At 52.3% G+C, this 22,839-nt stretch overlaps 1 protein-coding gene across 1 annotated transcript in view; it reads right to left on the minus strand.

The window, feature by feature from the left end:
• Positions 1 to 3,619: 3,619 nt before the first annotated feature.
• Positions 3,620 to 22,839, minus strand: part of LOC116945848 (B-cadherin-like) — a 31,805-nt gene continuing 12,585 nt past the window's right edge. Inside the window, exons 2-17 of the mRNA XM_032960455.2 lie at positions 21,987 to 22,091; positions 20,819 to 20,974; positions 20,217 to 20,519; positions 18,932 to 19,066; positions 18,054 to 18,239; positions 17,352 to 17,698; positions 16,635 to 16,777; positions 15,668 to 15,883; positions 14,623 to 14,871; positions 13,074 to 13,195; positions 11,499 to 11,597; positions 9,758 to 9,997; positions 8,804 to 8,866; positions 7,635 to 7,700; positions 7,100 to 7,225; positions 3,620 to 6,784 (exon numbers count right to left, since the gene is read on the minus strand). Coding sequence (XP_032816346.2) covers positions 6,671 to 6,784; positions 7,100 to 7,225; positions 7,635 to 7,700; positions 8,804 to 8,866; positions 9,758 to 9,997; positions 11,499 to 11,597; positions 13,074 to 13,195; positions 14,623 to 14,871; positions 15,668 to 15,883; positions 16,635 to 16,777; positions 17,352 to 17,698; positions 18,054 to 18,239; positions 18,932 to 19,066; positions 20,217 to 20,519; positions 20,819 to 20,974; positions 21,987 to 22,091 — 2,670 coding nt within the window. The 3' untranslated portion in view covers positions 3,620 to 6,670. The remainder of the gene's footprint in view (positions 6,785 to 7,099; positions 7,226 to 7,634; positions 7,701 to 8,803; positions 8,867 to 9,757; positions 9,998 to 11,498; positions 11,598 to 13,073; positions 13,196 to 14,622; positions 14,872 to 15,667; positions 15,884 to 16,634; positions 16,778 to 17,351; positions 17,699 to 18,053; positions 18,240 to 18,931; positions 19,067 to 20,216; positions 20,520 to 20,818; positions 20,975 to 21,986; positions 22,092 to 22,839) is intronic.

Below are 22,839 nucleotides of genomic sequence, written 5' to 3' on the forward strand. Positions count from 1 at the left end.
GATAATGGGGGTGTTCACTTATTGTGTATTGTCAGGGGCCGCACTGAAAGCCATCAGGGGGCGTCAGCGGGCCTGCGGCCCTTGCAACGAAGAGTGCTGCGACACGGGGAATCGCCGTCTTCGCAATGTCATCATCAGGCCTGGGCGAAGGTCTCCCGAAGCCGCAGCAGTCCCTCAGTCGCCAATTGCATCGCTTCGTCTCTTCAATGAACGTCCTTCTCGAGCACATTCAATTCCTCGGCTGTCGCCCCGCCACTGTTTTTGACCATCTGCCATCACCCCCCCCCACTTACGAACACGCAGAGGGCCCGGAATGAGCGTGGAGAGGCGCATGAATCACACAGAGCGCCGTCGTTCGTGCAAATTGCCTCTCGAAATCGCAGACGAACCACAGACCGAGCTGGAAGGTTGCCGGGCGGGCGGTGAGCCGCACGACGATAATCGCTCTGCGGTTTTCTATAAGTATGGAGATGATATCAGCCGATGAATGAGTGGCTACAAAAATGGGACCTTTTTGGCACTATCAACATGTGAAAAAAGAAGAATAGTGTGTATCCTTCCTGGCAATAAAGCAGGTGTTAAGATGTTCAAACAGCAAATAGAAACCTTTTTGCAAGGGAATCAAGCCTGGATTAACCACACACGGTGCTTGTGGTGAACATGCAAACAAACATGGTCTAATAAAGGTATAATTATATCTGCATTGTCTTTGAACCCGATTGCCCGACACCAGCCTTCTTGCATGCTCACCACAAGTGTGGCCAATGCAATACTTGATTCCTCGCTTTAGGTTTATATTTGGCGTTTGGACATCTTAACACTTGTTTTATTGCCAGAAAGAGTAAAAACTATTCTTTCTTTCCACCCTCCTCCCCCCCCCCCCTCCACAAAATTACCGAGCGCCTGCCAAACATCCCGGCGTCACCCGCCAAAATGAGACGGTGGGGCGATGGCTCGTTGGAGGTGGATCGATAAATGGGCCGATGGCGAGCTCAGTGGAAAGCCCCTCGTCCCACGCGGCTTGGTCGAACGCGTCGCGTGTCGGCTCGACGCGGTTTACCCAATGATGTCTGTGTTTCTCGAACACGGCGGCGGCTGGAGGTCAGGGACGTGCATCAGGGGAGGCAGGTCGAGGCAGAGCCACACCTGTCATACTCCAATGAAAATAGCTGTTACGAAAAGTAAAAAAAGAATAATAAAATAAATATTAAGATTTTTCCACTGATCTGTGTTATGAAGGTCATTTCTGTTCGATTCCAATCATTTTTATCGTCAAAATCGCCAAATTTGCGGAGCTCCGCTGCAAATACAGGAAGAGGCGAGAGGTGAGGCAGCGCCGAGCTCAGCCTCCCCTCTGATTGCGCAACCCCTCAGTAACTGGATGGAGCGCGTGGCAATAAGCGCGTGCCTCTTACTATCTCAGTATGTCACCAATGTAATGTTTGTAGACCCCTTCATTTCATGTCCTCGCCTTCCATACTCCAGGTACCTTATTTCACGTATGTGTATAAAGATATTTAGGCTCGCTGGTCTCGTCATGAAACTGCAATGAAAAAGCACCAGGGGAGGCAGCTATCACAACTGCCTCACTTAGGGGGGCGTTAGACACAGTGAGGACACGCCCCCCTCAGTGAGGCCACGCCACCCTCCGCGAGGCCACGCCCCCCTCAGTGTGTGAATCTGGCTCTGACACTAGCCAGTGCCTCCCCAGCCATTGACCTCACCGCACGTCACTGCTGGAGGTGTGTGTGTGTGTTTCGCCTAGACGCGATTTGACGATGCCAAGACTCTCATCGCCGCGTCGAGAAGCAGTGCAGTGAGAATGCTGCTGCATCCGTTCGATGGTGTGAATGAATCGACCGTGAGGACGATTTCATTTTGCCACGCCTGTGTGTGTTTTTTAACGCGTGTGTGTGCCGCATGAAGCTAGTCCGGGACCTGTAGCATATGTTATAAAGGGGCCCTAAATTAAATAAAAAAACATACATTTTAAAACACAAATGTTTAATTTGCATAGTAAAGTAATTGTATTTTTTCATTTGCTATACAGCCAGATAATGACAAATCGATAACCTTGAACATCCAGTCGTTCGTAAAAGTTGAAGGTAGTATAGTATCATTGTGGGACCTTCATTGCCAGTACCAAAATATGATAATAGGTTTTTCCCCTTTTATCTGACAATAAAACAGGTGTTAAGTTGTTAAAACACCAAACTGAAACTTTTTACAAGGAATCATGTCTGCATGAACCACAATACTTGTGGTCAAAATGCGAACAAAGAACATACTCTGATAATCTATGTGGCATTGTCTTTGAAACTGATTGGTCTACACCAGAGACAGCATTCTTTTGAGCCTAGTCTCAAACGGTGTTAGACCAGAGGACGCCAAAAGGCGTACTATAGTAATAGAGCAAGGGCAGAATCACTGACCCGGATTGATAGCTTGTAAGCATTTAGTGCGGGCCCCGTAGCATATGCTCCTATTGCTACTAAGATAATACTGGTAGGAACCTCCTGGTTACACCACCAGCCCACAGGGGATTATTGTGTCCGTCCATCGTCCATACAAAAATGGGAGGGGTGGGGCTGGGTGGAGAGGGGAGGGTGGGGAGGGGCTGGGTGGGGAGGGAGGGGCTGGGTGGGGAGGCTGGGGCTGGGTGGGGAGGGGCTGGGTTGGGGGGGTGGGTGGGAGGGGTGGGGCTGGGTGGGGAGAGGCTGGTCACCCCGTGGTGCCCTTATAAAACTAAACGTTTAACCTACTCACGCCGGCTTGTGCCCGCCCTCACAGTCGGGCATATTTGCGGAATACACCACGTGGTGCCGCCGTTGACCCTGGCCATTGACCGAGCAACCCAACGTTCCCACCAGCTCCCTCCGCAGGAGAATGTGTTCCGGCACTGAATGTAACGCACTCAGCACGTGCGCGCATCGCTGCACGCGTCTTAGCCGCCGTCCCTGTCGTTGAGCACTTAAGCCACGTGGACGCCTCGAAGGCGAACCGTGTTTGGAGGCGAACCGACGGACTGGAAATTCAGTGTCAGGTGTCCACGGGCATTGGGGGCGGGAAGAGGAATGGAGACGGGGTTTTTTTTTTGTGTCGAGGTGACGTTGAATAAAGATTGTACACACGCAGGAAATGGGACAGCGACTCGGTATCCTTTGGTACAATAACAAGGGGGTGTGGATCATGTCGAATTAGTTGAACAAAGAGTGAGGGGGTGATAGTTTCGGACGCAGGAACGCAATCCTATTTGTCCCATAAGGTATGTTATTTGTCGAACGCGGTTTTTGCCGAATGCAGCATTTTACAGGAATGTAACTCCCGAGGTATGTCTGTATTGTAAACATCATCTTTACCGGGGCTGATTTTGAGGTCATGAAAATTTCAAATATGGCATTTGAAAAAAAAAAAATTGCCCTCTTTGGAGACCACACCTTTCCACTCCACATCGTCACCGATGTTAGCCGTGATCAGGAATCCTGCTGGGGACACTGGGCTTGTAACGCAGCACGCCCACAGTTGCACCACTGCTCCACAAAAAAAAATTCAACATCTTCAACAACAAAAACCTCGCGGCAATTAGAACGGAAAATAACTCAAACGTGTGACGATAAAAAAGGGTTCTTTATTTTATTTTTCAGACAATTTTGTTCTTCCTTTCCTATCGTTGAGCCACTCGCACGTCGCCTCTGCTCATTGATCGGTTCAGCTCCAGGTACGGCGTGACGAAAAGAGAGAGAGAGGGAGGCGCGATTTATTGACACTCAAATAAAAAATATTATCCCGTCGGGATCTCGCGAGGCTCGCAGCCGCACGCGACGAGAAAGCGCAGACAAATGCAATAACACACCGACAACACGGGAACGCGTTAAAAAAAGGTGAGAACGTCCCACTTGGACAACCCTACCGATCTGAGAGGCAAGCTGCCGATTTCTAAACTCTTTATGAACCGCATATCGATTTTCAAAGCAAAAATTGCATCACGTTTCTCTTTGTAGACTGTAGAGCCTCTAGCAGTGGTGCAAGCAAGCAGTTGCAGGGCTAGACCTTGAACTATTTTTCACCACTTAATCTGGCAGGGCTGGCAACTGTGGAAAACATCAACCAACAGTCGCACGAGGCACCTAGCTGCCCATTAAACCCTCGCCACTGAACGCTATGTACAATTGCGGCCCTTTCCCCATAGATAAAAAAAACGAACGATGAAAAGAACGGGAAGTTGAACAATGTAGTGAATGAAAAATATTACACCGTGGCCATCTGAAAAAAAAAACTATGATTGCTGCGTGACTCAAACGCCCTACAAAAATGGGTTTAGGATTGAGCTTTTCGTGAGATTTTGGGTTTACGCCATTCTAGTCCGTATCCCATATGGATCAGTGTGAATCCCACTGCAACAGCGTGATTGTCAGCCTGAATCCCACCGAAATGAGTGTGAATGTCAGAGCCTGAATCCCACTGCAGCCAGTCTGAATGTTACAGCTTGAATCCCACTGTAATCAAGAGTAAAACCTACAGTGTGAATCCCACAATGATTCAAATGTCAATCCCACTCGACAAGATTCCTTTTGGCGAGTCAGGTTTGTTGTGGCTCCTGCGCGTTCCCACGCGATCTGACGCTGTTACCCACCTCTCACCCGCGACAGCAAAACAACGGCAGCAGCAGCAGCGAGAACAGCGGCCGCCCGACGTCAAGTAAAACAAACCCATAACTTAGATGTACCAACAACCCGCACCATCAAACACACAGGGGCACTCGGGAGTATCGTGCCCTCCACACTCACTCCCACAACACCGACGACCACTTACAGCCGGCACCTCCCATCGCCAACCCCCCCCCCCCCCCCAGGGCCTCCTGCCACTGCCCCACAATTTCTCTCCCACTGATTGAATCCCCCACGCAGATGTAAGCCTGGGAGGATGAGTGTGGCGAGTCATTGAATCCGCTGTAAATCGCTGCGTCGGCATTGGTAAAAAAAAAGCACAAGTAACAAACAACAACAAAAAACCTCATACACGTTCTTCAATAACATCGCGTGTGGCCTTGAAAGGAGAACTATGTAATAGGCGACGTTTCGGGCAATGGCCCTTCATATCACATACATCAAATTCAAATGTGCTATGAAGAAGGGTCATTGCCCGAAACGTCGCCTATTATATTTATTTTAGGGCCACAGCATTATTGCCGAACGCGTTGAAAAATTGCCATCGACTGCTTTATACAAGGGTGGCTTTAATTGTCGACCGCCCCGCACATCCCGTCTACTGAAAGCGGGAAACCCCCAACAAGCCACTCCCAAAGGGACTCGGCTGATGATCAACAATGCCATCACCATCGCCAAGTCCATCACCTCCCGTCCAGCGGCACACGTGGATAAGAGGCGACATTTTTTTCGAGTTATCCGAGTAGAGTAAATCGATGGCTTCAAAAATCGAATATCCTGGGTCCAATCTGACTTCAACTTCCACGAGTTTAAGGCATATTTAAATCTTCGTCAAGTTTTTTTTAATCATTCAGCATATGAAATGTTTAAATAATAATATAAGCAATAATGACATCTATTTACCCACAAAGCCTGGGACGATTGATCAATTCTTCTTTGCGGAATAATTTTGTTTCATGTTGTAGCAAGCCGGCAGTGCCCGGAGAAGACCCTCCACATATGCAAGGGGATGATGGGTAACGAGGTTTTCACACATGAGTTCACATCCCATTTTATACTCCGCCATCTCCTGACCACCGGCGCCGTTCGGGAGTTCCGCAGATCTCCGCGTGATCCCACTAACTCTTTCCACCGACGCACTCGGTCGCAGGCGCATCCCATCGTGCTCTGACCTCACGCCCTCCCTCTCCTCCATCCGTCCTCCGTGGCCAGAGGGAAACGACCGTCATTTTTGTTTTATTTTTTGTAACAGACTATTATCTATTCGTCGGTCAAAATTTCCCACCATGTTTATCATTTAAAAATTAACTTATTAACACAAGGCCCGTTACAAGTGAGCTACCCAAGGGTCGCCGCCGAATCGCTGGTGTCGCTCTGCCGTGTCAACCCTGCCGACATCCCCGGGTGGCCCAGGTGAAAGTGCATCGCTCGCTTCTGGAAAGGGAGCTGCCTGGGCCCGCTGAGGGGGTCCCTTTGCTTGGCTAGGGCCCTGGTGGGGGTGCCGTGGTCACCAGGGGCCGAGCCCGCTAGTCCGGTACGCGGGGTTGCCAGCGGGGGTGCAAAATCTCGGCGTACGACGAGTGCTGGGATCGGGGGTCCATGTAGCGAGACCCCACGGTCAGAATAGCAAAGGGGTTGCAGTTTTGCAACGTGGGTAGAAGAGCCGAGCGCGGATGTGGAGTGTGCAGGCGGTGCAACTGCAACGGGGCCCACAGACCAGAGGGGCTCAGGCACTGGGCTCCAAAGAGGAGGGGATATTGGACAGGGGGCCCCATTTCATTCTTTACACCAGGGCCCATGCCAACCATGAGGGGTTGGGGTACATGGGATCTCGGGGTTAGCATTGGGGGATGGGGGTGCGGGGTGTGGGAAACTGGGGCTAGCACGGTAGGGAGCTGGGGTTAGCATGGAGGGAGAGTTGTGGTACATGTAGCTGGGACCTGGGACGTGATAGTATTTAAAAGAAGGTGGGCGATACAGCATGAGAAGGGAGAGCCGGGCCGTTACAGCATGTCTTGGCACACAAGGGAGAACTGGGAGCCGCCCATGGTGCCCTCCTGGTTGAAGATGAGCAGTGTGTCCGGAGCAGCAACATCCTGGTCCAGGATCTTGAGGCTCTGCAAACGACCAATGGGAGACCGACAAATATAAACAACCAATCGAGAGATGGCGAAACGACAACCAATGAGGGGCGGCCAATGATCGAGCAATTGTTGAGACAATCAAAAATCAGAGAATGACAAATACCAATCATAGACCAACAAATAAAAATCACCAATCAGAAACCATAAATAACCAACCAGTCACCGAACCAAACATAAAGCAATATAAACGACGACAGCTAAGTGGGTGTCGCGTAGGTGTCATGGGTTAAAGACGAAAGGTTGGGATAACAGAACGGGGATTGGGGGTAGGGGTAATTGAGTTCTGACCTCTGTCATGAAGTAGGCTGTGTCTCCTCCGCCCTGGCCCATCTGTCCCCCACTCTCCATTAAGTTCATGTCCGAGTGTTGCATGGTTTCCCCAAAGTAATCTGCAAAGCCACCCTGCTGCTGCATCTGTAGTTAGAGAAAATGGGCAGCAATAAAACATGTTATTATCATAAAATCACCTTTCTTATCATCATAACTAACATGCCTATTATAATAATTGTACTCGGCATCATTGTTATTGTATTACTTATATTCTTCGCCGTCATCATCGTCTCTTGAGCAGGACACGTCGCTAGAAGAGACGATGACCGGTGGGCGATATTAACGACAGAGTGGCAGTCAAGTGACAGAAGGCGCTCGCGAGAGTACGTCCCCCCCACCGCCCCCCCCCCCCACTCCGTTGAGGTGCTGCACGACCGTGAGACATTGCTCAAGGAGGACTTCATTCATTTAGCAGTGGACAGATCACGGCCAACAATGGTCATTGACGACGACCACCGGCAAAGCAGGCGAGAGGCCAAGGTCAGAAACTTACGTCTATACCGCCGTTGACGCAAGATCTACGTGCGAGCGTGGTGATTGGCCTCCCGCCACCGCCGCCCTGCGCGCGTACAGACAACACACAGAGACAACGGTCAGCCTGTGTAGCAACGCTGGAGCGAGTCACAGTTAGCGAGCACCTATTAACCCCTTCCTATTCCGATGATGTATGTGCACGTCATTGGAACGGAATCAGAAGAAAAACTAAACTAAAATAACTTTATGGGTACTGCGGCTCCATAAGGCCAGGCGGGGGGGCGTGACACAGTTTGGCGTCAGCTATCATAGAGTGCGGTCGTGTCGCTACGGTTCTCTGCGGTGAGTACACTGTCTTAAAAAAAGTTGGAGATACGCCTCTCTAAATAAAATGCATGCTAACTGCTTGCGTGTTCTGAGATTCACCGGCGAACGGGACCCCCACGCTGCAACTTGCGAACGTCTGGGAACGGGAAAGGGTTAAGGCCACAGGTGTAATGGCCGAGGCTAACTACAGAGTGGCAGCCAAAGGAGGGAGTGCGTCCGAGAGGACGTCCCACGTAGCGCGCGGTGCGATGGGATGGGCTCAGAATCAGAATCTTTATTTTTCCTGCAGGAATCCAATGAGCTATGCAGCTCTTTTTCACAGATGTCCAGTATTTCATAAATGTCTGGGCTCGTGGGCACAAGCTCGCCGACGGATTGTTGCGTCGCAAGAGTCGGGGATGGAGATGCCTTGCCAAAACTTTCATTCGGCGGCGGATACATAATGAGCTTAATTCTTTGGTTACGTTTGTTCTTGCTAGAAAAAGTCAAATGTTGATTGTCTTGACTTTTACAGGAGGGCCCTGCCATAGTGTTCGCAGTAAGGGGTGACGATGAGTGATACGCATAATCCCACATTGAATAATTTGGTGGATGGTGACGATGATGGAAACCACTTTCCACCAATTTTTGGCAAAAAAACCGGTCCCGGTCATAAGAAAATTGTGGCAATTGGGATATGTTTTGCTAGAGGTTGATGCTGCCGTTATTGCTGTTGAACCTGTGTGATTGACAATGATCGTGAACGATAATTCGTGTATGATGATGACAATTTACGCGTATTTACGATGACGACAACATTGATGAAATATGAATATGAGGATGATGATGCTTATGATGATGATTGGCTGTGTCATGCCATACCGCATTGCCCATGTAGCCCGAGCCGTCCATCTCAGTGTCTGATACGGAGCTGTGGGAGGCGCCCTGGAAGAGACACACAGGGCGAAGGGGGAGCGAGAAATGTGTTAATCAAACCTGTTGTAGATTCAATGAATAATGACAGCATCCACGTTCAAAAGCCAAGTTAAAAAGCCATGCCCAAAGAGCAATGATGTCATGCCATGCTATGACATCATGCCACAATGCAATGACGCAATCCCCACATCATGTGACTCCCCAACAATACCTGGCAAACTACCACTCACTATACAAAACCCACTCAACTACCCGCTCAATGAACCCATCACTCAACCAACCACTCAACTACTACTCAATCAACTAACCGCTCAAACACACAACCAAATACCCAGTCACCCACTTAACCAACTACTCAAACACTCGATTGCTCAATCAGCCACTCAAAACAGCCAAACACTCAACCACATGATCAAACATCCAAATAACCAATATACTTATATGATGATGAAGGCAATGATTACAGAGATAATGAAGGCAAGAATAATGGTGGTGACGAGTGCTGCTGATGGGTTCACTGTTCGAGATGACTCATTAATAAAATACATTTTAGATTATTTTCCTGCAAGAAATGTCCACATGATAAGTCACTTTGTTGAGCAACCATTTGTGGCCAGGTCACTTCTGAAAAAGAACTGACAGCTCAGTGAGCCTTACCTGGTAAAATATAAAGAGTATAGTTAAAGTTGATTTATTTTTAGTGATTTGCTTATCTTTTCCTATACTTTGCAGTCCTATCAGGTTTTTTTTTAATATTGTTTATTGTTGTAACTTTTTGCCCCGCCCCCCTACTGGGCATCCGTGAAAAAAAGATGAGCTTCGCAGCTCATCGGATTTCTTCAGGATAAATTTTGTTTTTAAATCTGATTCTGATCTTCACGACGACGACGGAGCGCTCACCATGTGTCCATTGGTCATGTTTCCAGCCGCACTGCTCTCCACGTAAGCACCGCCTCTCATCGCTCCGGCCCCTCCGCCTGCTCCGGCCCCCATGCCTGCCCCCAAGCCCGCCCCGAGGGCTGCCCCTGCGGCTGCCCCTGCGGCTGCCCCTGCGGCTGCCCCTGCCGCTCCGGCGCCCTTGGCGAACGACCGGCCCTGGTTGAGCCCGAACTTGCTCTCCGTCACGGACTGGTTCACGAACTGCCGGCGGAAGTGGGAATGGGACGTCGTCAACAAGTCGGAGGGCCACTCCGGTAAGCGAGACCTGCTGCTGCCCTGCAGGCGAAGCTAATGCATTTCCCGAGAGACTCAACCAGGACCCCCCCCCATGCATGGTGAGCCGACAGCAAATCTGTTCACTCAGCTAGCCCTACCCACACAGGCAGTGGCCTCACCCTGTGTGACAATGGACCCACACCCACTGCTCTTCGGCCCTGCCAGCCCCACCCACTGCTCAGGTAGCCCCCTCACTGCCCAGATAGCCCCTCCTACTGCTCAGGTAGCCCCTCCCACTGCTCAGGTAGCCCCTCCCACTGCCCAGATAGCCTCACCCACTGCTCAGGTAGCCCCACCCACTGCCCAGATAGCCCCTCCTACTGCTCAGGTAGCCCCTCCCACTGCCCAGATATCCCCTCCCACTGCTCAGGTAGCCCCACCCACTGCTCAGGTAGCCCCTCCCACTGCTCAGATAGCCCCTCCTACTGCGCAGGTAGCCCCACCCACTGCTCAGATAGCCCCTCATACTGCTCAGGTAGCCCCACCCACTGCTCAGGTAGCCCCTCTCACTGCCCAGATAGCCCCTCCTACTGCTCAGGTAGCCCCACCCACTGCTCAGGTAGCCCCTCATACTGCTCAGGTAGCCCCTCCCACTGCTCAGGTAGCCCCTCCCACTGCTCAGGTAACCCCACCCACTGCTCACAATGTTCTAGGGGTGACACTGGGACAGCCTTTCTTAAACCACCGGGGCTGTCAACCAACAACAACAGCAACATACAACAACGATTAACAACAACAGCAAACACAACAATAAGCCTTGCTTGGGCTCCAGCACTGATGGACAGTTGTACAAATCCTGGCTGGGAAGAGTCGGTATCATGAGCCTCACACACACACTGATCCCCCATATAGCCTCTAACAACCCACTGGGGCAAGTGCTGTTAAGCGAATACCTATGAAGACCGACATCACACACGAGGCGAGTGGTGTGGCTAAGCACCACGTCAGACTGCCTTTCTCTACGCACTTGTGAACTTTATACACAACACAAGGTACCCATCCGAGACTGAGACAACCTAGCGGAAGCCAAGACCTGTTCAGATATTCGTCACTGATGTTGGTCCCGAGTAGGAGATGGAACTCGGGTCGCCGGGTGTGTGGCGAAGTGTCCGAACCACTACAACTATAGCTCCGCACCAGCGAATCGCTCACGAAGACAAAGATTACCCGTGTAGCCTTAACAGACTGTTGGGGCAAGTGCTGCTAGCGAGCACCTACGAAGGCCGGCGCAGCACACGAGGGGGTGGGTGGCCGGCACCACACCCGGCCACCTTTGTCTCCCAAGCGGAGATTTACACACTGCACCAGGTACACATCTGAGACTGAGTGGACCTAGTGGAGGCCCAGGACCAGTTCAGATAATCGCCACTGGGCGCGAGTGCGAATCGAACTCGTGTCACCGGGCTCGCAGGGCAGCAGCTCACACCTTTTCCTTGGTGACCTTGCTGGAGGAGAAGTTGGCACTGCCGGAGCTTTTTGTGACGAGCGGAACGCTCTCGCTGTGTCCTTGCATCCCGCCCAGTGCCTGTGTGCGCGTGTATTAGTTTATGTATGTGTGTGTGTGTTCGTGTGTGTGTGTATGTGTGTATGTGTGTGTGTGTGTATGTGTGTGTGTGTATGTGACAGGAGAGAAACACAGGTGGACAGATTAGCAATGGGGCAGTTGGTTGAGTTGCTTGGGGCTAGGGGGAGGGGGGGAGAGCAGCCTCCACAGGTGACGCTGTGTTAATCCATAAGTGGGTCTCGTGGGCATGACAGAGAATACCCCGCCTGGTCCTCACCTTTATGAAGAGGCTTTAATAAAGTCAAGATTCTGACTCTCCAAGCAAAAATAAAACAACATCGACCGAAGTTGTATCCGCAAGGGTTTGGCTGCACAGAAAAACTAATAGATCAGTTTTGACTTCATGGATTTCATCAGCAGGGTCATGTCTGTTATATCCCAATGCTGCTGAATAACACTGTATTTAATGGACTAATAAAGAACTCATACATTTTCCTGTATGTGGCTAGATGAAACAATCGGTCTGTTTGTTGTATTACTCAAAATGCTCCACCATAATATGCACGTGAGTTTCTGCGCGCTTATTTGCTTGCGCGTGTGTTTTGTTGTTGTTGTTGTTGTCTACGTGTTCAGTTTGTTCGGTAACCTCTGTTGCCGCGTTGTGACCCGGCACCAAGGGGGGCAGCTGCCTCGCCCGCAGCCCGTTTGGCTGTGGTGGTCACACGGGCCGTGCCAAACATGCACGCTCACCCACGCACGTGCACCGACAAGCTTCCCCTGTGCAGACTACATCGAATATTGGGGCTGGTGTGGTTGGCGAGCATCCAGCAAGGCCTTCAAGGCACTCGAGGGGGCTGGTGTGGCCAACACCACGCGCGCCCGGCCGCCTTTGTCACAAGAGTGCCAAGGTTTTTACAGACCGCACCAGGTCTCATTCAAGGCCGAGTCGACCTAGGGGAGGCCCATAATCGGCTCTGATATCGATGTTAGCCATGGTCGTAGAATAAAATCTGGGAAGTCGGGTTCATAGCGCAGTGCAGTGCTAACCACTATGCCACACTCATATAAAGTAACAACACCATCCCAACATTCTATAAAATACTTTTTAAAACCAAAAGTGTTTTTTTTTTCTATCACATCAGCCACAAGGTTTTCAGCAGCTCTGGCTTCAAATACAAGCAAACTGGGTCGTTCGTAACATTCAGTCTCTCATCACGAGAGCTCGGCTTGCTTGTCTAAACTCCGGTGAAATGCCAGATGTTTATAGGCAAGGACCCTCTCGTATAGATGAGTCCCACAGTTTTACGCAGTCCGCATTGTATAGTTTTGCGGCTGACGGAATGAGTAGAAAATATCTTATTTAATTATACGGAGGGACCGATGATATGCGACGGGGGCGTATTGTCTCCTTATTTTTATTTCCGACCTTAACAGGCGCTCGCTAACTCCCCGACCCAACGATTCGCTAACTCGCCGACTCGTGTGGCCGTGGCTCACCTTGTCCTGCTCCTCCCCGCGCGTGGAGGTCGACAGGGAGCTCTTGGGAAGCTCCCCCATGAGTTTCCCGATGAGGGTCTGCTTCTTGCCAAACTTGCAGCAGCAGAGCAGCAGCAGGATTCCTGAAGCGTTTGGAGGGCAGGGCGAGGCACGAGGTCAGCCGGTGTGCCACAGTTGGTGTGCGCCAGGCGGTGTGCACCAGGCGGTGTGCCACAGTTGGTGTGCGCCAGGCGGTGTGCACCAGGCGGTGTGCCACAGTTGGTGTGCCACAGCCGGTGTGCCACAGTTGGTGTGCGCCAGGCGGTGTGTGCTAGGCGGTGTGCCACAGTTGGTGTGCCACAGCCGGTGTGCCACAGTTGGGGTGCGTCAGCTGGTGTGCGCTAACCGGTGTGTGCCAGCGGATGTGCGCCAGGCGGTGTGCACCATCCCGCGTGAGTTAGCTTCACCTTTCCCATCTCAACGAAGCACCCGAGTAACCGGATCATTTTCTGGGAGCCATGCCCAGTGAGACCGTGTGTGAAAGACAGTGGCGGTTGTGGACAAGAAGTAATGTTAACAACAAAGGTGTGGGTAATCAGCGGAGCCTACCGTTGTATGCAGGTGTTAAGCGTGCAGCTCACAAGGGTGATGATGTAATTGGGCAAACAGACATGGAGACAGACACGAATACTCACGGACATCTTGACACACGAAGATACGGTAATACACACACAACACACACTTGGAGACACACAGACACGAAGACATATACGAGACACAGAGACAGATAAATGGAGACACACACACGGAAACATTCGGAAACACAAACACACACAGATATGAATACACTCACAGACAAATACCGAGACAGAGACACGCGGAGAAATGCAGACACCGACACAAATACACTCGCACATTTGGGCAAATTCCTGTCACGGATTATGGCAATGCTGCTTGTTTTTCTTGTTCTCGACAAGCCAAGTGAGAGATTGTGGATTCTCTCTCAGCCAGGCTTACAGCTCGGTGCGACACGGCAGTCGACTTTAGAACCCTTCTACCGCACGCCGAGTTTCAAAGCAACCATTTTGTAAACTTCTTGCAGAAATGTAAACGTTTAAAATGACGCGGTGCTATTCACTTTGATATTCGGTCATCACGATCCATGGGCAGATAGCCCGTAGGTGTCCACTGCACATTTGGTAATTTGTTTCCACTTTCCTCTGTCTTGTGCCAATATGGCTCAAGTAGTGACCACAGCTTTCTTTCTTATGATGTCGTCAAGCCGTTCTCTGTTCGGTCTTCCTCTCTTTCCAGTTCCTTCCATTTTTCCGAACAACAACAAACTTTTAATATCCTGTTGTTGTCCATCCTACATATGTGTCAAAATAGTTCCAATTCCCTACTCATCACTGCCTGCATCGTCAGGTTGTCTTCCTCTGCTGATAATCGGTATGCGGCACAAACGGCGTAAACATCATTACCACGGGGGTCCACTTCCCCTCTCCGCTAGTGCCATGCCCACATTCTGGACCCCATTAGTGGGGGGGGGGGGGGTCCGCCCCCCACGTACCGAGCATGAGGAAGCCCAGGATCCCCGCGAGGATCCCTGCCAGGGCCCCGTCGGAGAGCCCCCCCGCGCGCGACCCCGCGACCCCGACGGCCTCGCAGGAGGGCTCGGAGGACCCCGGCTCGCAGGGGCACGACGACACGGTGACGTTGCGCACCTCGCCCAGGCCCAGCCGGTCGCGTACCATGAGCGGCACGGCGTGCACGCCGCGGGGGATGCGCTGGGAGCGGTATTTGAGGACGGCGGAGGTGCCTGCGCGAGGGGGGAGACGGCGGTCACAAGACGCGTGCGCGAGGTTGGTCTCGCACGCACGACGGCGAAGATTCCCCCCGCCCGGTCTAGCCGATTGATAAGACTGCTGAGGCAAGTGCTGTTAGCGAGCACACACACACACACACAAAACAAATACAGAGATCCCCCATATAGCCTTAGCAAACCATTAGGGCAAGTGCTGTTAGCGATATTAGGAAGCCACTGGAGTGATCCACTTTTAAATCTAGATTTAGAGGTCATTTGTTTAGAACTTATTTTTGTGTTTAGTCTGTTGTCCTTCCCCCGCACCTCCGATTAGCACGGTTGGCTACATACAGTGCAAAATAAGTTCAACATGCATACATAGAGAGCACTGCACACGAGGGGGTGGGTGGCCAGCAGCAAGCTCGGCCGCCTTTGTCTCCCAAGTGGCGATGTTTACACACTGCACCAGGGACTAATTTGAGGCCGAGTCGACCTAGGGGAGGCCCAGGACTGGTTCAGATAATCGCCACCGGTTTTGGCCGTGAGCGGGAATCGAACTCAGGTCGCTTGGTTTGTAGCACAGTATGTGATCCATTGCGCCACCGCTCCCCATGCACGCGTCTCCCCATGCATTCCCCATGTCCCTGCGTCTCCCTTGTCTCTCCATGCCTCCCTCTACCTCCCCCTGCATCTGCCTGTGTCTGCCAATGTTTCTCCCTCATGGGTCCCTCCGCCTCCCCGCCGCCACCACCACCGACGCCGCCGCCGCCGCCACCACCACCATCGCCTCGCCCATCACGTCGCCGCTAACCGTCGGTCTCGGAGACGGTCCACGCGGAGTCGGCGGGCAGCTCGAAGGTGAAGGGCTTGCCGTTGATATCCGTGTCGGGGTCGCTGGCCGTCACCGTGACGTAGTCGGGCCCCGTCTCGCACACGCTCACGTTGCGCGTCACCACGTCCGGTGCGTTGTCGTTGTTGTCGTCGAGTTTGATGACGATCGTCCCCGTGTTCGTGCCCGACGGAGACGCTGGGGACAACGGCGGGCGGAAGAGGAAGACGTCAGCACCGCCGACCGCGTCGGGCCTCTCGCCGTCGAGTTTTCACGTTTAGCTTGTTTGATCGCCCGAGAGCTCAAGAGGTCAGGGGCCGGCGTAGAGGCTCATCCGTATGAGGGATTGACCCGAATTCGGATCGTCATGGAAATTGGACCTTCATAAGCAGCAACGTCAGTGTTTGTCTCTTGACCATTTTGCAATGATCATCGTCATCGTCACTGTTCTCATAGAATCCAGGTCACATCATTTGGGTAATATCACCGTTTCCACTCTCAGAACTTAGATATCATTGTCCGGGTTACACAGCCGTTTCCACGGTGACCCAGATAACATCAATATTTCAATGGGAACCGACGTAACTGTGTCAAGGTGATAACTACAATTTCCATGACAACCTGGGTACCATCACCTAGGGGAAACTTATTTATCGGAGTAATGTTGCTCGGGGATCATCACTGTTCCCATGGCAACTCAACCAACATCTACTGTTCTCACCGTAACCCAGTTAACATCACCCAGGTGACATTGCCATTCCTACTCCGGTAACCTGAATTATATCACCATTCCCACGGTAACCCAAACAACACCACCGTTCTCACGGTAACCCAGCTAACATCGACCTGCCCACGGTAACGCGACCCAAAATCTCCGATCCCACGGGAACCATCTACAACGTCGCCCCAGCAACACGGTGAGGTCGCGAGCGTCCCGGCGGTCCCTTACTCTCGTCCACGACGGAGAAGGTCGCCGTGTAGGTGTTGTTCACCACGTGGGGTGATTCGCGGTCGAGCGGCGCCCGCGTGCGGATGTCTCCCGTCACCGGGTCGATCTCCAGCCAATTAGCCGGGTCGTTCAGCTTGCCGTACCTATGGGGCCACGCGCATAGGACGGCAGCACGGATGGGTGAACACGCGGCCCCAGTTCACGAACGTACACTCTGTACAATCGCCAATCTATGCGTCCATCTCATTGTGTCGCCCGACGTCCGTCCATTCATCCGTCTATTTTATATCTGTCGGTCTGTATCTCTCCATAAAATTGATTGATCTATGTTTATCCATACACAGATCTATCTCTGTCTATCTGTATATCTTTAACCCTACCTCACCACACACAGATCTATCTCTCTGTACTTCTAGCTATGCGTGTTTCTCTCTCTATGTATGTGTCTTATCTCTGTCGGTCTATCTTTGTATCTCCTTGCAAGGTATCCCAACCCTATCTGCGCACACGCTCGTTGTACCTCCATCTCTCCATTCTTGAACTCTAATCTTGCTGAGATATTTTCTCCAATTTCTTCTCTCCAACTCCATTCTATCTCCAAGCTCTCTATATATATCTATCTATCTCTCCCTCTCTCTATCTATCCACCCTCTACCTCTCCTCACCCTCACCCTCTATCTCCCGCTCTCTACCGAGTGGGATAGGTTTGTGGCTCACCGCATGACGTGGGAGGCACCCCCGGGCACGGAGGTCGGTGCCGATGCCTTGAACTTGGCGAGGCTCTGCCCTGTGGCCTGGCCCTCGAGCCGGTCCACGCGGATCATGTTGGGCGCGAACACGGGCCGCTCGTCCACGTCCAGCACGTCCACCAAGAACATGGACATGGAGTTGTGGCTGCTGCTGCTGCCGCCGCCACCACCTCCGCCGCCACCACCGCCGCCACCACCGCCGCCACCCCCCGAGATGCTCATGGAGCTGGAGGAGCTGCTGCCGCTAACGAGCGCAATCTCGTTCTCTACGCGGATCGACAGCGACTGCGATGACGTCATCTCGTAGTCCAAGGGCTGCGGGGGGGGGGGGGATCGGCGAGGGAGGGACGCGCAGGGTCGGTCAGGGAACACATGGACACGTGGGGGGAATGACGATACGGGGCCATGGGGGATATAGGAGTTACGGACGGGGACACGGAGGGCATGGGAGCATGGGGGTCAGGGTGGCATAGGGAATATCGGAGCCATAGTGGCACAGGGACATGGTGGCATGGAAATACGGGGACAGGTGAGCGTGGGGTCACGGGGAACACGGGGACACAGGGGCGTGGAGGCGCGGGGGATGTGGAGACGCAGGGACGTAGAGGACGTTGGCCGTGCAGGCGAGCGAGCAGCGAGGACCCCGTGGGACACTGTCGTGTGGCGGTACCTTGATGAGCTTGACGATGCCCTCGTTGGTGACGGGGTCTGTCTCAATGGCGAAGTTGCCGGCCTCGTTGCCGCTGACGATGAAGTAGCGCGCGCGCCACGCTGGCGTGTTCACCAGGTCGGCATCCGTCACCTTCACGCGGCCGATCACCACATCCTTCTTGTTTTCCTCCACCTTGCCGGTGAACTGTGGCGCATGCACAGAAAGAGACGTGGTGAGACGCCCGACAGTAGCTTGCCATCACGTTCCTACTATGAAGGGCACTCTCATCCTAGAGACTTGTCAAGCAATCTACACGACTGAAGAATTTGAACATTCAGATCCTTCATTTTTACTGACTAAATAAATGCTTTGTTGCCACAGTTTGATTACCACCTCGGGTCGATTGAAGGATGATTCCAGCACTCGCCGATCCACTCCAGTCGCTCAGTCGCCTCCTCGTCACTCGGCCATCCCTCTACCCATAGTGAAGACTCAGTGTACCAGACTGACTGACTCGCTTATCTCATCCGCGCTGTTCAACCACCACACTGGACTAAAACTAAACTAAATCATTGTTTAACTTTACCAGGCGAGGCCCACTGAGCTATAGAGATCTTTTGAAGAGACCTGGCCACAAATTATTGCTCAAATACTCTAAATACATTTTTATAAATGTGGAGGGAAAAAATGGAGGACTCTGAGACAATTCCATGCGACCATGGGGAGGGAAACTTGCAAATTCCAAATATACAGCAGGCGTCAGGGTCTGGATTCAACCCACGACCTCCTGCGTACCAGGCGAAGGAGTTAACATCTCCTTGCCACCGCAGCGCCCACGCTCAGCTCGTCGGCTTTTGCTGGGCCTCCCGTCAGGCGACACTGCCGCCGCCCCTTACCATGTTCTCGGAGAAGATGGGCGGGTTGTCGTTGATGTCCCCCACGGCGATCGTGACGGCCGTCGTGCTGGACAACCCCGAGCCGTCGCCGTTATTGTCGGACGCCTCCACCACCAAGCTGTACGAGGTCACCGTCTGCCAAGAAGACATCCCCCCGGCGGTCACCAGTGGCCATAGTCTCCGGATTAAGAGACGCAGGAGTAAAGTTGGACTTAAGAACAAATCGACTTACAACAGACCTCTGGAGCCTAACTCGTTTGTCTGTAATTTAGAATGTGCAATGCACGCAGTTTTCATTCAGTTGAGAGAAAAAATGATTTCAGAGGTGCGGGAAACCACAGACAAGTGGAGAAGACAGCCAGTACCGGACACAAAACGTTCCTAAGCTCCATGGTCCTATATAGAAATAAGTGGCCAACTCTAAAGAGTGTCGTCTATACATGTGGGAGGAAAACCAGAGTACCCGGAGAAGACCACCATGTGCAATCCGCATACAGAAGGAAAATAATCCAAAAATAATAAATAGAAACATACACAACACAACTGGTATTGGGCCGAACATCCCAATGCTGAAAATGTATTTGCAAATTAGTCAGCCGCCCTTGTTATTCCTGGTGATTACTGCAGAGGCATTTGCCACGAGATTACATGCCATCTGCTTCACGGTGGACGTTAAAGATCCTGTGATGTCATTTGCCAGTGTAGGTCATTGTGTTTTCCGGGCCGTGGTCGAGATATGAAAATGTATCCACAAATTTCTCGGTTGGGGTTACGCGTGGCAGCATCGCTCCCCCTCGAAAATAACACGAAGGCTTGAGACTCAGCGAGGCTTTTCTGTGTAAACAAGTGCAATAATTATGGCGATAATAACTAAACTAAAAACTAAACTTTTTTTTCATTTTACCAGGTAAGGCCCACTGAGTGAACTGGTCATTAATGATAGCTTAACGAAGTGGCTTATCGCGTGTAAATGTAGAGCAACCAAAAACTCTTAACTGTGTTTCTAAATGTGGAGGGAAAAACCGGAGGATCCGGAGAAAAATCCACGCGACCACAGGGAGAGAGACACGCAAACTCCAAATATACAGGCATCAGGGTTCGGGATCGAACCCACGACCTCCTGTATACCAGGCATGGCAGTTAACATCTCGCCTCCGCTTGCTGTACCAGCCATTCTCTGGCAAGGCAGCCACTTCGACGCCTTACAGCCCGGTGCCATTTGACCGATCGACTCCTGAAACCCCGGCCTCCGCGCGTGCGATGGGCAGCGCCCCCCCCCCCTCACCTCGCGGTCCAGCAAGCTGGTGGTGCGCACCACTCCGGTCTTGCGGTCAACGGTGAAGGCGTTGGCGGGGCTCTGAGACACGATGCGGTAGGCGATGGCGCTCGCGTCCGTGCCGGCCTGGTCCCTGTCGGTGCCGGATATCTGCATGACGAAGGCGCCGACGGGAACGCCTTCCTGCACCGACCCCTTGATGTTGGACGACGAGAACTCGGGCGCGTTATCGTTGATGTCCTTCACCACGATGACGAACTCGAGGGGCTGCTCCAGCGCCTGGCCTTTGTCGTCGTACGCCTGCACATTGAGCTGTGCGTGGTGACAGGGCGGGCGCGGGGCGGCGAGGACAAGGACATCATCATCGTCGCAACGCGCGCACTGCTGATCGTGATGGTGGTGCAACTACCGCTGCTGGTGGTGATGCTGCCGATGATGATGATGAATGATTTCACAAATAACCCTCATGTTGCCGCAACCGATACCGCTACTCCTGCTCTAGCTGACAATGCCAACAGGAACCTATGGCGACACCTATGGGCACACCTGTGGGGAAACCTATGGGTGACGCCTATGTGGACACGGCTGTCCATGGCGCTAGAAGCCCGCACCTTATAGGACCACCGCTCCTCGCGGTCCAGCTCCTTGTTCTGGAAGATCTTCCCCGTGACCTCGTCGATGGAGAAGCAGTTGCGCGGCTCGAGGTCGGTGCCCTCGCCCGAGATGCGGTACGTCACCTTCATCAGCTTCTCATTGTCCGTGATCACCTGGCGGTGCAGAAGTGGGGGGGCAGAGGAGATTATATGGGGGAAAGCATTGAAGGGCCCCTGCCCCCTATAATTAAGAGCAGTGCCGGTAAATACACAATGTTGAGCCAGCGTTGGCACCTGACGTGGTTGGAAATGTTCGTCGAATGTTGTACCGACGTTCATTCGACGTTCATCCAACGTCGTTCCAACGTTCGTCCCAACGTTGTTCCAACGGCCAACATGAGCCTCTCCCCCACCCCCCCCCCAAATTCAGTGGAAGATTCACAGGGCAGTTACCAGAGGCACATCTAGAAAGAGGGGATGGAAAGAGGCATTGCCCCAGCCCCCCCCCCCCCCCCCGCTTTCATCCACTACTGGTGGCAGGGGAGACACTGATGGTCAATGTAGAGCGAGGTGCAAGTAGTGGTGTGGTGTATCAGGTGGTAAGGAACACTGTTGTGTTCCGTGCAGAGGTGACGTGCTTGTGTGGTGTTGTTGCGGTGTCACGAGGTGTGTATGGCGTGTACAGTGTTTGTGTGCTGTGGTGTGCTCTGCTACGGCCAGGCGTGCCACAGTGTATGGTTTATGGTGTGTTTGTGTGCGTACCGAGGGTATACATTGTGTGCGTAGGCAAGGTATTTGGCATGTGTTTGTGCCGAGATGAGATATATATGGCATGTGTGCATGTGTGCGTGTGTACTGAGGCGAGGTATATGTGGCATGTGTGTGTGTCTGTGACTAACGAGGTGAGGTATTTGGTGTGTGTGTGTGCGTGCGTACCAAGGTGAGATATATATGGCGTGTGTGTGTGTGTGCGTGCATACCGAGGTGAGATATATATAGCGTGTGTGTGTGTGTGTCTGTGACTACCGAGGTGAGGTATATATGGCGTGTGTGTGTGCGTACCGAGGTGAGATATATATGGCGTGTGTGTGTGCGTGCGTACCGAGGTGAGATATATATGGCGTGTGTGTGTGTGCGTGCGTACCGAGGTGAGATATATATGGCGTGTGTGTGTGTGCGTGCATACCGAGGTGAGGTATTTGGGGTAGGGGCCCGTGGGCCCCTCGGTTACGGCGATGGGCGGCGCGTTCCACTCCCTGCGGGCCCGGGCCTGGCCCAGGTGTGCGAGGAGCTGGCACGGGGAATGCAGGGTGCGATGAGAGCAGGGGGGGGGGAGTAGACGCACGGTCAAGTACACCGCCACATTAAACACAAACAACGAAATGTAAAACCTCTCTCACCGCCGCGGTGTCAGGCTACGTGTTGTTCGGCAATGACGTCGCGACGCGCAACCCGACATTTTATCGTGCAACGTTGGGCCAACGTTGGCATGTGGTTGGAACCATTGCACCGACGTTGACCCAACGTTAACCCAACGTTTTCCCAACGTTAACCCAATGTTTGTCCAACGTTAACCCAATGTTTTCCCAACGTCAACCCAATGTTTGCCCAACGTTAACTCAATGTTTGCCCAACGTTAATCCAATGTTTGCCCAACGTTAATCCAATGTTTGCCCAACGTTAACCCAATGTGCCCAACGTTAACTTAATGTTTGCCCAACGTTAACCCAATGTTTTCCCAACGTTAACCCAATGTTTTCCCAACGTTAACCCAATGTTTTTCCAACGTTAACCCAATGTTTTCCCAACGTTAACCCAATGTTTTTCCAACGTTAACCCAATGTTTGCCCAACGTTAACCCAATGTTTTCCCAACGTTAATACAATGTTTTCCCAACGTTAATTCAATGTTTGCCCAACGTTAATTCAATGTTTGCCCAACGTTAACTCAATGTTTGCCCAACGTTAATCCAATGCTTGCCCAACGTTAACCCAATGCTTAGCCCAACATTACACGCTTACTGGGTACACATGTAGTGA

Source organism: Petromyzon marinus, chromosome 25 (genome assembly GCF_048934315.1).
Source record: "Petromyzon marinus isolate PM22_M1 ecotype Great Lakes invasive population chromosome 25, UKy_Petmar_22M1.pri1.0, whole genome shotgun sequence".
Lineage (NCBI taxonomy): Eukaryota > Metazoa > Chordata > Hyperoartia > Petromyzontiformes > Petromyzontidae > Petromyzon > Petromyzon marinus.